Here is a 16,123-nt window from a genome sequence, read left to right on the forward strand (position 1 = left end):
GCCTCATCCAGGCTTTGCTTGAACACCTCCAGGGACAGTGCCTCCACCACCTCCCTGGGCAGCCCATTCCAAGGGGAAATCACTCTCTCTGTGAAGAACTTCCTCCTAACATCCAGTCTATACTTTCCCTGGCACAACTTGAGACTGTGTCCCCTTTTTCTATTCTGGGAGTTTTTCAAAGTTGCATAAGTAAATATTTTACAACTGCAGAAATCACCTTGGCAAAACTACTAAAAAATTGATTATTTTGCTAAAATCAAGCCACCTCATTTGTTTGTATGCATGTAAGTACATATTTATGTCCTTTAAAAAATATTAAAATCACATTATTCAAATACAGCCCTAACTTTGCTCCCTGGTTTGCATTTGGGTGTTTATGGAGATCACTTTTTTTTTTCTATGTTCCTCATAAACATTTAAAATACACTTTTCTACTGTAAACTGTGCACAACCCACAAAGATCCCTTATGCTAACTCTGCAAATGTCTTGGGGGGGGGGGGGGGGGGGGGGGGGGGAGGGGGAAACACAAATCTCCTACAATCAAGTTTCAGTGCAGTTTTCCAAATCTATCCCTTTTCAACTAAATTACTGCAGCTAAATCTGAATTTTAAAAAAATCAGAATTAAAAAAAAAAAAAAAGGAAATAAAATTAAAGGTAGTATGCTGTTCACTTCAAAGCTTAAAATAATTAAAATTGTACTGATTCCTAAAATCAAAGAGGTGGATCCACAGATAAATCCTTAGGCATGTCAGTTAAATGAAGGAATAATTTATGTGGTTATCAGTCTAGTCTGACACAAAACGTGTTACTTCCCCTGATTCCAAAGTACTTGTCTTCTTCCATGCTGATAAGTTCATAACCATTGGTGTAAAGCATTAACAGGATTTTCTTTCTGACATATTTTCCTCCTGTTGACTGACACACCTTTTCTAGCAAGTGTACTCGTGCCAGATTCAGCTTTGTGGGAACTTGCCCCAAGGTCTTTAGTACATAAAGTTCCCTCTCATACACATAAAACAATGATATATAATCATGATGTGAAGAATCTGTGTGAAGAGACATATGTCTTACCTTAGAAAATATGAATGGAAAATGGTGCAGTAGAGGAATGTAGCTGTTTCCGTCTGAGTATATTTATGATACTAAATTGCATAGCACTTAGCATATGGTAGACTGCAGCACGATTACAACATATTCAGGTGGTGCTTCTCATTAAATTTAAAGGGTTTTTAACAGACCAGACTTCTTACAGGATGCCTAATGCTACTAAGATAATTAATCAAACCCAAAAAAATTCCTTTTGTGTGCACACAAAAGTTATTGTATGCGAGATGTGGTCAGGCATGTGTCTGGTACGTGGTGTTTTTCTTCCAGGAAACCATACTCTACTTGTTTCTTAGTTGTCTTTTGATGTGATTTTAAGGAATGTTTTTTCGGAAGATAATTATGAGACTTTATGCTTGGAGGTGGTTGAAAAATGTAAGAAAATGCCATGAAACTTTCATCCATACAAAAATATTAAAAGCTCACCTAACTAGCAAATTATTTCTAGTCTTCCCCTCATTGCATCTCTACTGTTTTTCCTTCACAGTGATCAGAGCAGATTATACCCTGGAGAGTGTCAGGAAGTGGAGGCACAAGGTCAGAAATCTTACACTCCACTAAACTGTCTGGGGGAAAAAAAATGGGAAAAAAACAAAACAAAACAAAACAAAAAAAGGAAATCAGCTTCCTTGTATGAAACAGTCATACTGCTCAGCTTGATTTAAATTGCTTAGGAACAAGTGATTTGCTTCACTTCCACATGCCGAGCCATTTATTGGGGCTTTGATTGTCAACTGTTTTTTCAGGAGAAATTCTGGTGCTCTTCTCACTGCCTGCTCCCCTTACAGTGGCACCTGACACATGAGAGAAGCAAGTCTGAATTGTGCAGACTCATGCACTGCATGATTAGAGCATAAAATACTTGTCATCCTGCAAATCACAAATGCAGCTCTGGAATGTGATGGCACATCTCTCTCAAGAGAGGTTCCCAGCCCTACCTGCTCTAGCAACACACTGTGGGGGCTTTGAAAGGGGACGCTGCAAGGATTTGCTGCACTGCTTTGCTAAAGGCACCTTGTGAGTCAATCAAGGCAGTGACTGCAGCTTTTACAGACATGACTTAGACTAGCCTGCTACTCTACCTATTAAGTAGGCTTTATAGCCAGTGCTGGTCTCTCCAAACTGCCAGGACTGTGCTGGCACCCTGTTACCAGGGCAAGATAAGGGCGTCTACATAAGATGCAGTGACAGCAGATGAACACAAAGCTGGCCCGTTTTAGGTAGCTGGCATAGTTACATACAGAAGCTCCAGCAGCTTATCCTAGAATCAGTGCAATTAAACTGGTACAAGCCAGTTTAATTAAAGTAGATGCTCTCATGTGGGCTCAATAGAAAGTATCCTGGTTAGCTTGCATCTGAACATTTGCCAGTGCAAGCTAATCGACTTCTGAGAGGTTTAAACCCACATGTGTTCCTCTTCAAATATGCACTACCTTGGCTGACTTATTACTAAAATGACTGCTTCAAACTAGAACACGTTTCAGTAGGCTAATTATTCAGGAATTTTTAGAACTATTAATCTCTTTGACTAATCAGCTTCATTTGCTGATTGTGGTGATGACCTGCCCTACCTTTGATTATAAAATGCTATTTTGGCAATCCATGTACCAAGGTTTAGCAAGGCTGAGGTGGATGTATGCTTAATATATTAGAAAGAGCACTAAGGAGCCATTTCCTTAATCAAGCCCCTTTTTATTTGAACAATGTCAAGATTTGACCTAGGACAATTAAAAACCATGGTACCTGCGTATGTTTTCAACCTGTGATCCCGCTGCCTTCTGTTCTTTGCTCTGACTTTGACTCATGTGTGTGTGAGGAGAGAAGTCATCCTGTATAGCCAGCTACAGAAAAATGAGCATGCAGGCACTGCTGCATTGCTGGCTTGCCATATCTCAACCTGAATTTCACAACTGTGGAGGAAAATCTCACCAGATTATCTATCAAATCAAACTCACATCACTGTCCCCCCAAGACTTGTAGCTACTTTGGGTTTTGTGTGCTTTACACAAGCCTCACAACAATAGAAGAATTTGATTTAAAAAAAGCATTGTGCAACATGAGAACAAAACCTAGCTGGTCCAGAGCTTCTCATTAGCATGCCTTAAAATCCTTCATGGAATTCTTAGTGCAATGAAGTGTTCAGATAGGAAGCCTCTTCCACTTGTTTTAGTGGCCACCATCAGCAACTATCATGCAATCTACGTACCTTTGGGAGCTCCAATAAAATACAAGAATAACAAAATCAATGTTGTGCTAGTTTGAAGCAAGCTAGAATGTTTTGGTGAAAAGAACTAGATAATAGGCTGTGAAAAGGAAAACAATGGTTGTGTCTCCTTCCCTCATCAGTCTCGCTGAGAGTTCTGGGAAGAAGAAGTAAACATTAGATAACATTCTCCATTTTGTCTTTCATTCTGCTTTTGCCTTCAGACCTAGCCACATCTCCTTAACCTCACTGCCACTAACCTTCCTTCTTAACCACTTGGCTGCACCTCTATTCTTTTCTCAGGATTGGGGTAAGGTTGAGAGGGGTAAGAGAAGGTGCTGGGGTGGTTTGAGAACCCCTCCTGGGGACACAGGTTTCTGGGAGGGGAGTTGTGCTTCTGTATTACTTATCCTTTGTATATTTCTGTATATAACTGTATATAATGTAAATATCTGTTTGTATATTGTGCTGCTTGTAAATAAAAAGCTTCATTTATATTCCTGGAGCCTGTCTGAATTAGCTGGGGCAAATTCAAAAGTGTGGGGGGGCGGATAACATCCAAACCATCACAAATGTAATGAGAGTTGTTCTTAGTAACACAGAAACCCAATGTCAAACATTATATTGTCTCTTAGGCAGAATTTTCTTTCCACAGCTACAGAGCCTTTCAAGACATTTTAACTTATTTCTCCATGAAGAAAGAAGAGTTATCATTTTAGCACAGTAAATCAAAAGCTATTCTAACTGGAAATTATCAATTAATGCTCATGTGTTATAAAACGGTCAATAAAATACACTTGAAAAGGCAAAAGTTACTTCTGCTCATTAAAAAAGAAAGAAAGAGAGAGAGAGGAGAGAGAAGGAGAGAAGGAGAAAGGGAAGGAGAGAGAGGAGAGAGAGAGAGGAAGGGAGGAAGGGAGGAAGAGAAAGAGAGAAAGAAAGAGAGAAAGAAAGAGAAGAAAGAGAAGAAAGAGAAGAAAGAGAAGAAAGAGAAGAAAGAGAAGAGAGAGAGAGAGAGAGAGAGAGAGAGAGAGAGAGAGAGAAAGAGAGAAAGAGAGAAAGAGAGAAAGAGAGAAAGAGAGAAAGAGAGAAAGAGAGAAAGAGAGAAAGAGAGAAAGAGAGAAAGAGAGAAAGAGAGAAAGAGAGAAAGAGAGAAAGAGAGAAAGAGAGAAAGAGAGAAAGAGAGAAAGAGAGAAAGAGAGAAAGAAAGAAAGAAAGAAAGAAAGAAAGAAAGAAAGAAAGAAAGAAAGAAAAGAAAGAAAGAGAGAAAGAAAGAAAGAAAGAAAGAAAAGAAAGAGAGAGCACTGCGGAAGGATTTGGTGAGAACATTCTAAGTACAGTTATGCAAATGTAAAGAGTTTTTTGTTTTCCCTCCCAAAGTTTTCTGTATTTCTGTTCTGGCTATTTTCTTACCTGCCCTCAAGCTTGCAAAGCAGCATGCAATTGCTTCAGCAAAATCTGTTGCTTCCACTGCTACCAAGCTACCTTTGTTCCTAGGAGTCACTGTCCCTGAAGGTGTTCACGAAAAGACTAGATGAGGCACTTCGTGCCATGGTCTAGTTAACTGGATAGGGCTGGGTGATGGGTTGGACTGGATGATCTTGGAGGTCTCTTCCAACCTGGTTGGTTGATTCTATCCATTCTGAGAGCTAGAAAATTGCCCACAGTACTTGCTAACTAAACAAAATGTTAATTGCCATTATTAAAGGCATCCTTGTTGCTTTTACAGGAAAAAAGACATTTGCTGGCAAAGACCAGTGGACTTCCACAGTGAACTACTTAATGCTCACTGGCAAGAAGTGTCCATTATGAGGTCCACCTGATTTTCACTATTCCTTGCTAAATCAGAATTTGAGATATCCAGCCCACACACACCATCCTCATAAATGAGAGAAGAATCAGATCTGTTAAGACTGCTTATAGATATACACACTAAAGCTTCATTTAAGTAGAATGTATTTTTGCCATGTAAGCTGTCTGATCCATTATGTCTCATTATCTGTAGAAGGGGAAAAATAAATCCAGAGAACAACATTTTCACCTTTGTGCAGCACCAGAACCATAGAATGACAGAATATCTCAAGTTGCAAGGAATTTGTAAGGATCACCAAGTCCAACTCCCTGCTCCTCACGGGACCATCTAAAACTACACCATAAGACTATGAGCAGCATTCGGAAGACTCGTTATGCCAGGATACACAAAATTAACTTCCAGACAGAATGGGGATTCACAGTAAACAGTCATCTAATTTCCAGAAGTTAACCTCAAAACATATTAAACTGAATGTGTGTTCAGGAATAAACAGTACATTTTGCTTTACCTCATCTCAAAACATGGGAAAACTTAGCAATAACTACAAAACAGCAAATAACAAAGGACTACTACCTGGGATGCACTGAGCTCTGCTGGCTCCTCTTGGAGTTAATATTCTGCCCCATGGCCCAATGAGGTACCACTTCACATATGTGAATCTGATGAAATACTGGAACGAGTTGCCCAGGGAAGTTGTGGATGCTCCCTCCCTGGAGGTGTTCAAGGCTAGGTTAGACGAGGCCTTGAGCAACCTGTTCTAGTGGGAGGTGTCCCTGCCTATAGCGAGGGGTTGGAACTAGATGATCTTTGAGGTCCCTTCCAACCTAAACCATTCTATGATTCTGTGATCTGTGTCCACTGCCGTCCAAAAATAACATTGTACCTCATGTACAAAGGTAACCATAGTGGACGGACTGCAGCACTCGAGTAGGTGATGGCAAATAGCATTCAATAAGTCTCCGTGGCTCCCAGCAGGTGCAAATCCAACTCCTACAAAGACTCCCTGCCTGAAGGTGTTTATTAAGGCTGAGCTCCAAAGACAAAAAGAAAAAGAAAAGGCAGCAATGTGATTTAGGGCAATGTTTGTCTATTCAAAACCAGCCAGGTTCAGTGTAACCACAAAAAAAAAACTGCTGGGAGCACTGGCTGACTGGCAACCACTCAGCCAGTTCTGCTGCTGCAAAGAGTATGGCAGTGGAAAATGCATGATAAAGACAATGCCAAGGCCTGTAATGCACCCACAGCCATGTAGTTTACTTGATATAAAAATACAAGTAGTTCTGCATTACTCTTTGGCACTCAGCATTTCATTATTTAGCCTCTCTGTCTGTGTAGTCCTGGCTATCCCTGCACCAAGCTGTCATTCTTCAACATCATCTCCTCAAAAGATTTCAAAAGTCCCATCCATTAAAGCTGACTAGCAGGCTCAGTTTTGGTTTTACCATCTATTTTTCAAGTATTGTCAAACAAATCAAAATCACACCACAAGCTGTACTAGTAAGAAGTGCCTTCATTGTCTGGACTGGGCAAGCTGTGCTAGTTTGAGCCTAGCTGGGATATTTTAGTGAGAGGAATTAGATTATAGGCTGTGAAAAGGAAACAATGGTGATGTCTAATTCACTCATAGGCTTTCTGAGATGTATAAAAACAAGAACACAAACACAGACAACAGAGTTACTTTCTGGCTCTGGCTGCATGCACTTCTGTCCCTAATCTGCTGTCTGTGTAACTAATCCCTCTGCTTCCTAACTCCCCTGGCCCATTCTCCAAACCCACCTTGAATGTAAGGCAAAATCTGGGATAAGGTAGAGGGGTGGAAGGGTGGTTGGGAGCCCATCCTGAGGACTCTGGTTTCTGGGGGGAGTTATATTTCTGTATTACCTTTTTAACTTGTATATTTCTGTATATAGCTATATATATATAAACATAGAATCAACCAGGTTGGAAGAGACCTCCAAGATCACCCAATCCAACCTAGCACCCAGCCCTAGCCAGTCAACTAGACCATGGCACTAAGTGCCTCATCCAGGCTTTGTTTGAACACCTCCAGGGACGGTGCCTCCACCATCTCCCTGGGCAGCCCATTCCAATGCCAATCACTCTCTCTGTGAAGAACTTCCTCCTAACATCCAGCCTATGCTTCCCCCAGCACAACTTGAGACTGTGTCTCCTTGTTCTGTTGCTGGTTGCCTGGGAGAAGAGACCAACCCCCACCTGGCTACAACCTCCCTTCAGGTAGTTATGGACAGCAATGAGGTCACCCCTGAGCCTCCTCTTCTCCAGGCTAAACAACCCCAGCTCCATCAGTCTTTCTTCTTGTAAATATCTGCTTATATATTGTGCTAAGATGTAAAGATAAAGCTTTGTTCCTTAATTTCCAGCTTGGTTGAGTCTAGTCTGAGTGATTTACTTAAGTGAGGGTGGGGGCAGGTAACACCCAAACCATCACACAAGCATACATGGATGTCATGTTCACAAGGTGTTGACAAAAGCCAGATGAACACAGGGAGGTCAGAGACAATCTTTCACCTTTTTAAGCAGACACATGCTTAAATGCTGAGTGGTCTCTGGATTTTATGAGTTAAGTTGCCAGCTGGAAAATTAGGGAGGTGATGGCCTCAAGAAAGGCTTTACAGATTTTCTTGTGAAAATTAAAACCTGCAGTGAAAAAATTCTGTTTATATCAGCAAGCTTTCAATATATGCAAACAGAAAAGAATGTTTAGATTTTTCATGTTCTTCAGGGAAGAGCAGTGGAAATTAAGACCACACCCATTGAGGCAAGGATTCAAGGTCAGGTCCCATCTGGCAGGTGAGCACCCAGACAGCTGAGTTCAAACTCCGCTGCTATCCTTCACCTTCAACAAAAACTTAACCATTTTTACTATCACATGCTTAAGCAGCTTCAGAGCTATTTTAAATTGCATCCCCTAATAATAACAACGACCATCTCCAGGAAATTACACTGCCAGAGAGAGAGCCACACACCAAGCTCTTCCTCTAAGGAGCTGCTTGTTTCAGGAGAGCAGGGCAACTGGGCCTGGCAGATGGGGTTCACACACAGTTTGCTGTTTCCCACTCTGAAGCAGCCTCACTTCCTCACCAGAGACAGTGCTGTTGTTCAGGAACAAGGACCAAAGGCTTCAGTAAACGCTTTACATGCCTCAGGTATTACAATAATTTACCTTTTCTACAAGAGGCAGGAGACAGCCTATTTTGCAAACACAGCAGCAAAGTAGAATAAAACACAGTTGCACACTTGAAATTTCCATCTCCTCAGTTTAACACTCACTGGTCTCAGCCTGGCTCCTTTAGTGCATCCAGCTGAAAATTATAGAATGGCTGAGATCGAAAAGGACTCCTAGAGGTTATATGGTTCAATTTCTCTGGTTAAGCATGGCTGCCCAGAAAAAGGTTGCCCTAGACTATGGGCAGGTTTTTGAGCAGCTCCAACAGTGGAGACTCCACAGACTCTCTGGTTAACTTGTGGCAGTGCTTGGCCACTCACACAGGAAAATACTATTTCCTGACGTTCAGAGGGAGCCTCCTGTGCTTTGGTTTGTGCCTACTGTCTCTAGTCCTACAACTAGGCAACACTGAAAAAAGCCTGTGTCTACCCTTCCTACATCCTGCATTTAGGTGTTTACATAAATTAGTAAAAACTTCCAAAAGACCTTTCTTCTCCAGGCTGAATAGTCTCAGGTTTTCCTCCTAGGAGACTGCCCAGTCCCTTGAACACCTTCACTCAACACTCATTCCCTGCCCTCCAAACCCCTCTATCCCATACCTATAAGTGGCAGAACTCTACACAGTGCTCCAGATCTGGCTAAAGCAAAGGGGATGCAACACCTCCCTTGAGCTATACTTTACCTAATGCAGCCTGGGAAACCACTAGATTTCTTTGTAGCCAGGGAACAATCTCAGCTTATGTTTTAACTTAGTGTCCACTAGGAACCACAAGTCCTTTCTGCAAAGCTGCTTTCCAGATGGGTTACCCCCAGCATACACTGATGCATAGGCTCATTCCTTCCCAGGACAGGATTTTACACTTCCCCTGGTTAAACTTCATGAAGTTCAAACAAAGCCCTGGATATGCCTGAACCTAAGCTTCCCACATTCTCACTTACTATGTTACCAACAAAGCCCACGTGTATTAGTCTATTCATCAAGAAAAGCCTTTCTAGGTCCGCAGTCAGAGGTATAATTATGCTGAGAAGTACACACCTCATGGCTCCCTGTGGATGACAGCAGGCTGTTTTGTTGACCGTGCTTCCAGTGCCAGAGAAGCTTCTTCTGCATTTTCACACTGTCTCGTTCTCTCTCCACCATTTTCTGGCCCTCTTGCAGCCTCTCCAGGCTCTGCTGGTACTCCTGCAGCTGCACCGCCAGTCCCTGCCGGCTCCTCTCCAGCAGCTCCTCCTGGCACCCGCACTCCCGCTCCCGCTGCCCCAGCTGGCCCTCCCTCGCCTCCTGCTCCCGCTGCCGCTGGTCACATTCACGCAGCCACCGCTGCTGCTCCTGCTGAAACTGCTGCTTCAGTTTGTGTATGTCGCCCAGTTCCACTCTTTGTTTTTCCAGATTACGGTGTTTTTCTTGCTCCAGAAAGAAGTTTAGCCGAGAACTGTGGCCCCGACCAGTCTTCTCGTTCTCTTGAAGTACTAACTTATGGAGTTCTCTGTGGCTGTCCTGGATAGCTAGCGTTGCCTAAACGTCACAAATAATCAGGTATCAATGTTTAAGCTTTAGTATGAATCCATTCCTATATTTTCATCTAGAAGTGTTACATAAAAATGCTTCAACCTCCCGCAATGTTAGAGCTCAATGCTTTTTGGGAGGTTATTCCTTATGCAAGTGGAGAATATTCTGTGTTCATACCTTTACCAAGAGGTGTTTCCAAAAGCACTCAACCATTTCGAGCACTTTAAACACAGCTTCTAGTTTACACTTGCATTATTCTATATGTTTACATTACAGCTGTGCATATGCACTTCAGTTACAGCTGGGATCCTGTTCTGTCAAAGGATGTTAAGAAACATAGGAAAAACAATTCTTCATAGTTAAAGAGAGCATTAAGGCACTGGGAATGCTACAGCTACAGCCAGCAAAGTTCTCCTAACAGATGTGGCTTATGCAGGCAAAACCATACTGTTTCCAGCACAGCTCACTTCTACCCTAAGGCTCACCTTATTAACCTGCAACAGGGCAGTCCTACTAGCATCAGTCCTACAGGCACCTGCCAACATAGCAATGCCATCAGGATCATGCTATATGCACCTGAAAAGGGTATCTGTGCAGTAATGATTTTGGGCTTGATGTTTCCATAGTGTATTTTACAGCTGAGAGTCCTAAATTCCATCCTTCACAAGGATGTTGTGACATTGTTTGCATTAAAGATCGTGACATCCTCCAATTGAACACAAAAATAAATAGGCTGGGATTAAGAAGAAAGTAAAGGGAGATACACCCAGATCTGCTGAGGCACTTACTGCACAGCCTCTTCAAGAGCTGACAGACATGAGAACCTGCTTCAGCAGACATTCCTGGAGAATTCCCACAGGCAGGTTACTCCACGCTGTCCACCTCAGACAGTTCTCAACTTTATGCAATGTGCAATTCCCACTTTTCTTGGCTCCAGCACTGGGTCAGTTCCAGTGATTTTTAAATAGGGTAAATCCAGGATTCTCTGCTTGTTTCTCTACACCTATACTGCCACTTCATGGCCTGAACAATTATGGCATGATCCCAAGCCTTGTTTTACTGTCCTGGTGTTAAGCTATCCATTTCTCAATTTAAAAAAAAAAAGAAAAGAAAAAAGGTGAGTGCCTGAATTGCAAGCTTATAATGTTACTTTTGCATTGCTTCAATCCATTCAACTTCCGAGCTTCTAAAATGACTATGAAACGTGATGATGTAAAGAATGTCTAGAAATTAAACATACACAAATAAAGTATTTTAAAATGAATTATGTAGGTGCACCTAAATAAGACAAAAAAAAAAGTTAAAACACTCAAACTTAGCATGAAAGAGGCAAAAACTTCAGACTAAGGCCCTACAGAATATAGACAATAATTAACTGAGATTAAAATAGCTAAAGCGTTTGAGTTGGCTATCTGAGTGGCAGTGTTCATTAGTATCCAGGAGAATGTTCTAAACAGAACACTAAAATGTTTTAAAATTGTGAACTGTAACTTCAGAAAGCTGTACCTGAATTTAGACCAGTTCAGAGCCATCATTTTATTTTCCCCTTATATTTCTGGACTGTACACCTCCTTTTTATTTGATTGGTTGGTTGTTGGGTTTTGTTGTTGTTGTTGGTTGGTTGGGGTTTTGTTGTCGTTGCTTTTCTTTTGTTTTGTTTTGTTTTTGGTGGTTGGTTGTTTTTTTTTTTTTTTTTTTTTTTTTTTTTTTGTTTTTTTGAGAGAGAGATTGGTCTCTAAGCAAACAAATTTTATTTGGTTCTTAAAAGAAACCTACCACTAACACAAAATAAAAACATATTCTATCACCACTTATGCGACCATTGGGAGAGATAAATATCCACATATTCTATCACAACTTATGCAACCATTGGTAGAGCTAAATATCCACTGACACAATGTCTAGAAGTAGGGCAAGATGAAGACAAACCTCAAGAAGTATATTACTAAGACTAATTAGTCTATACAGTTAGCAGTTGAGCAGTCACCTGTATGCTGTACAAAAGACGGGTTAAGTTCTGGATTGCTTGCACAATCTAGAAAATAGAAGAGAAAGATATTCAAGGATTTGACCATTATTAACTAAACAGTTACTACATTCTGGGGGGGGGGGGGGGGGGGTGTGTTAAATAAACTCACCTCTGTTCCTGTAGATTCCGGGAAACTCGTGCTTTCTCCCTAAAATAAACATGTGGCTTTAAAAAGAGGTTTTAACTGTAAGACTGTGTCATGTAGGTTATTTTATTTTATTAAAACTAGTGGGGACATTCATGTCAGTAATATATGCAGTGCTGGGTCAAACTTCTCTGTGGGTATGTGAAAAAAGGCAGAAGCAATAACCAGTGAAGACTAATAATTCATCAACACTGGAGTTTCTGTGGAAATCACAAGAGATTCTATGCATAACTGTAAAAACAAAAATATTTCATCCACAATTTCAATCCTCTCAGGACTAATGCTTCATAGAAGAGACCTTTCCATACATTCTTCGCTTACTTGGCAGTGTTGAAATACAGTAACCAGACATCTATATATACAGCATGGTAGGTTTAGACTATTGTAGAATGACTTTTCAAAAATAAAGATATTAATGCAGCAAGAAGCTTGCAGAAACCACATTAGTGGGTTACAGTGAAAGCCTTAGATGTGCCTCTGAGACACTAAGGCAAAGGCTGTCTGCCAGCTATACACTGCAAAATGCACCAGTGTGGTTACTATTGTCCACCTCAGTCAGGCTCAGCTGCCACAATTTCCCCTTTGCTCTCTTTTCCTAAGAAGCATTCTAAATTTATGGGGTGAGGCCATACATAATCCCTTCAGCATGAAGAACAGCTCCTCTGAGAAAGATAAAGTCAAGTGGCAGAGAAGTAAAAGACAATCCCTTCTGAGGCCATGCTGGAATGACTTCCTGTATGATTTTTTTTTTTCCCCCAGAGGCACAGAGGAGGATTTGTGGATTATTTGCTCTCTCTATGATTCTCCTGAGTTCTCTGCTGAGACTCGTTTTTCACCACAGAGAGCGAAACAGCTGCTCCGTTTAGTTGTGATAACTGAAAATGAAGATGAAAAAGGCCAGGACCCAAAAACACCACTCAACGCAGACAAGCCAGGGGGAAAGAAAGCACCAGCTGTAGTGTTTTCTCCACTACTCTCTCTCTTATTATCTTCCTTAAGTATTTTCCTCCTTTCATCCTCCCCATCTTCACCTCCTCCAATTCTCACTGACCCACAAGCCACACAACTGCTTGGCTCTCCTGTGAGGAGCAGAGTACTTTACATGCCTGACTCTGCACACAAGGACTCACAGAAAGGAGCTCCACTTGCCCTTTGATGGATGGCCAAGACAAGTAGCAAACAAGGAGGAAGAGCAGAGCCAAGAGGGAGAAAGAGGAGAGTGAGGTTCTGGCAGGGTGAGGAAGAATGGGCATGCAAAGAAGGGCTCACATGCTGAACCAACCTGGGGGGGGGGGGGGGGGAAGTGCGGTGGGAAGGAGGTTTTGAGTTTTTGAAGCCCTTCTTAATTTAATAAAGTGTACATGGGGATTGAAGGCTTAGCTGGCTTTGGCACAGCCAAGGGGTATCAAGTGGCCAGCCAAAGCACTTGTGGTCTTCTCACCAGAGCACCGCTTGAACATTGGGGGATAAATCCAAAGGAGGTCTAGCCAAGCCAGCTGGCGTGGCAGTAGCAGCACAGCAGATTCAGCGCTGCACAAGCCCTTGCGCCCAGCTATGTCAGAAGCAGCATAGTCTGCTGTTTACCTTGTGCTGCCAGCCACCATGACCTCCCTGCCACTCGTCCCTAGCACCTTGGTTCAGAGCAACAAGTAGCAGTGGAGAGGAAAACAGTCAGATTCGGAGCAGGCTGTACGCACAGCGCTTCAGACAGTCCTCGGGAGATGTGCTTATCAGCAGGGTAACGAGGGACAAGAAAGGTTCTATCAGTTATAGCTGCCCACTTCAGAACTTATGCACTGCACAGGCAACACTATTCCTTCTCATAGCTCAGTAAGCACCTAAACCCCGAGCTGGGGACTTTTGGCTCTTGGTTTACCAGGCCAGATGTGCCGGAGCCATTGCTACTACCTCACAACAAGAGACCGAAGGCAGATGGGAGAATAGCCTTCGTCCGTGAAAGCCTTTCTCTCAACTGTTTTGTTTGCTTGTTCTGCCACCTCCTGGTGTAAGTCTGACATGCTAAGATGTGATGTGTAACTTCCCTAAACAGCCAAGACCAGAACAGTAGCCTGAAGTGGAAGAGTTCGCTGCAGATCTCTCTTAGCCAGCTGCAGCTCTAAGCAGGGCTAGCTGCAAAGTTAGATGTGGTTACCCAGCACCTCCTCCAATAAAATCCAGAAAATGTCCAAGGATGTAGACCCCTCAAACTTCCCTGGACAATTTGTTTCTGCTTGATCATCTTTGCAATGCCTTTTTTTTTTAACCCTATATACAGTCAGAATTTCCTTGTGGCAAGTTGTAATCTTGGATGCTCATCTGTTTGCTGTGCACCTCGACCAAAAGCCTGGCTTTATCTTCAAATATAACCCCCATGGCAATGTTTTCTTGTGGAGCTACCTGAACTTCTAATGAGCTAGATTGGAGCCCCTCTGTCCTCTGTTAGGCTACTTTATTTCCCCTCACCTAGCTTCCGTGCTCCCTCACTTGGACTTGTGATGATACAAAACCTGGAGGGGTGGACAACACCCCGTTAGGCTGTGCTGCCATCCAGTGAGATCTTGACAGGCTGGAGAGCTGGGTGAAGGCAAAGCTCATGAACTTCAGTAAGGACAAGTGTAGGGTCCTGCATCTGGGAAGAAACAACAGCAGGCACCAGTACTACTTAGGGGATGCCCAGCTGGAAAGAAGCTCCATGTAAAAAGTCCTTGGAGTCCTGGTGAACAGCAACTTCTCTGTGGCACAGCAACATGCCCTTGTGGCCAAGAGGGCCAATGGCATCCTGGGATGCATCAAGAAAAGCGTGTCTGGCAGGTCTAGGGAGGTTCTTCTCCCAACCTACTCTGTCATGGTGGCATCTCATCTGGAGCACTCTGTCCAGTTTTGGGCTCCCCAGTTCAAGAGAGACAGGCACCTGCTGGAGAGAGTCCAACAGAGAGCCACAAGGATGACTGGGGGACTTGAGGACCTCCCCTGTGGAGAGAGACTGAGAAACCTGAGGCTGTTTTGTCTGGAGAAGACTAAATTAAGGTCTTATCAATGTATATAAATATCTGAGGGGTGGGACCCAAGTGGATGGGGTGAATCTCTTTTCACTGGTAAGTAGCAATAAAACAAGGAGCAATGGACAATGGACGCAAACTTGGACATAGAAGGTTTCACCTCAACATAAAGAAAACCTTCTTTACAGTGAGGGTGACAGAGCACTGGAACAGGCTGCCCAGAGAGGCTGTGGAGTCCCCTTCTCTGGAGGCTTTCAGAACCTGCCTGGATGCATTCCTGTGTGGACTACCCTAGGTGATCCTGCCCTGGCAGGGGGGTTGGACTCAATGATCTCTAGAGTTCCCTTCCAACCTCTAAGGTTCTGTGATTCTGACTTTTGTTTTCATCCCAATTTTTACACACACACACTCCTCTTCCTACTCTTCTGTCTGGTAAGTAAGATGACCTAGAGCAGAACATGAGGCAAGGTTATGGGTAGATGAGTGTATTAGCAAGAGTCTTCCTGAAATAGATAAAATTAAAAAAATTAAAATTAAAACAAAACAAAAATGAGGAGAGGCTGAGGGAGCTGGGGGTGTTTAGCCTGGAGAAGAGGAGGCTCAGGGCTGATCTCATTGCTGTCTACAACTACCTGAAGAGACATTGTAGCCAGGTGGGGGGTTGGTCTCTTCTCCCAGGCAACCAGCAATAGAGGAAGGGGACACAGTCTCAAGTTGTGCTGGGGAAAGTATAGGCTGGATGTTAGGAGGAAGTTCTTGCCAGAGAGAGTGATTGGCATTGGAATGGGCTGCCCAGGGAGATGGTGGAGTCCCTAACCGTGGAGGTACTCAAGCAAAGCCTGGATGAGGCACTTAGTGCTATGGTCTGGTTGACTGGACAGGGCTGGGTGCTAGGTTGGACTGGATGACCTTGGAGGTCTCTTCCAACCTGATTGATTCTACGAATCGATGAAAACATCACCTCTGACATTACAGAAACAGAAGACCTTTTTCAGAACTGATGCCGACAGTATGCTAATGCTAAGTAACCTTCTAGTAACCTTTGCTTTCAGTTTCAAGTCCTGTATTTTCTGTCCTTGTCTCTCTTTTTTTATTCCTTTTGTGGTCCTGCTTGTACACCTGAGGACTCCA

General features: G+C 42.9%; 1 protein-coding gene across 4 annotated transcripts in view; it reads right to left on the reverse strand.

Moving 5' to 3' along the window:
• The window catches only part of ARHGEF28 (Rho guanine nucleotide exchange factor 28), a 133,156-nt gene that overhangs the window by 17,740 nt on the left and 99,293 nt on the right, over positions 1 to 16,123 (reverse strand). For all 4 annotated transcript variants that reach the window (XM_064176295.1, XM_064176297.1, XM_064176298.1 and 1 more), the window contains 3 exons: positions 11,958 to 11,996; positions 11,807 to 11,854; positions 9,346 to 9,825 (listed from right to left, as the gene is read on the reverse strand). In XM_064176295.1, coding sequence (XP_064032365.1) covers positions 9,346 to 9,825; positions 11,807 to 11,854; positions 11,958 to 11,996 — 567 coding nt within the window. The remainder of the gene's footprint in view (positions 1 to 9,345; positions 9,826 to 11,806; positions 11,855 to 11,957; positions 11,997 to 16,123) is intronic.

This window comes from Pogoniulus pusillus, chromosome Z (genome assembly GCF_015220805.1).
Source record: "Pogoniulus pusillus isolate bPogPus1 chromosome Z, bPogPus1.pri, whole genome shotgun sequence".
Taxonomy (NCBI): domain Eukaryota; kingdom Metazoa; phylum Chordata; class Aves; order Piciformes; family Lybiidae; genus Pogoniulus; species Pogoniulus pusillus.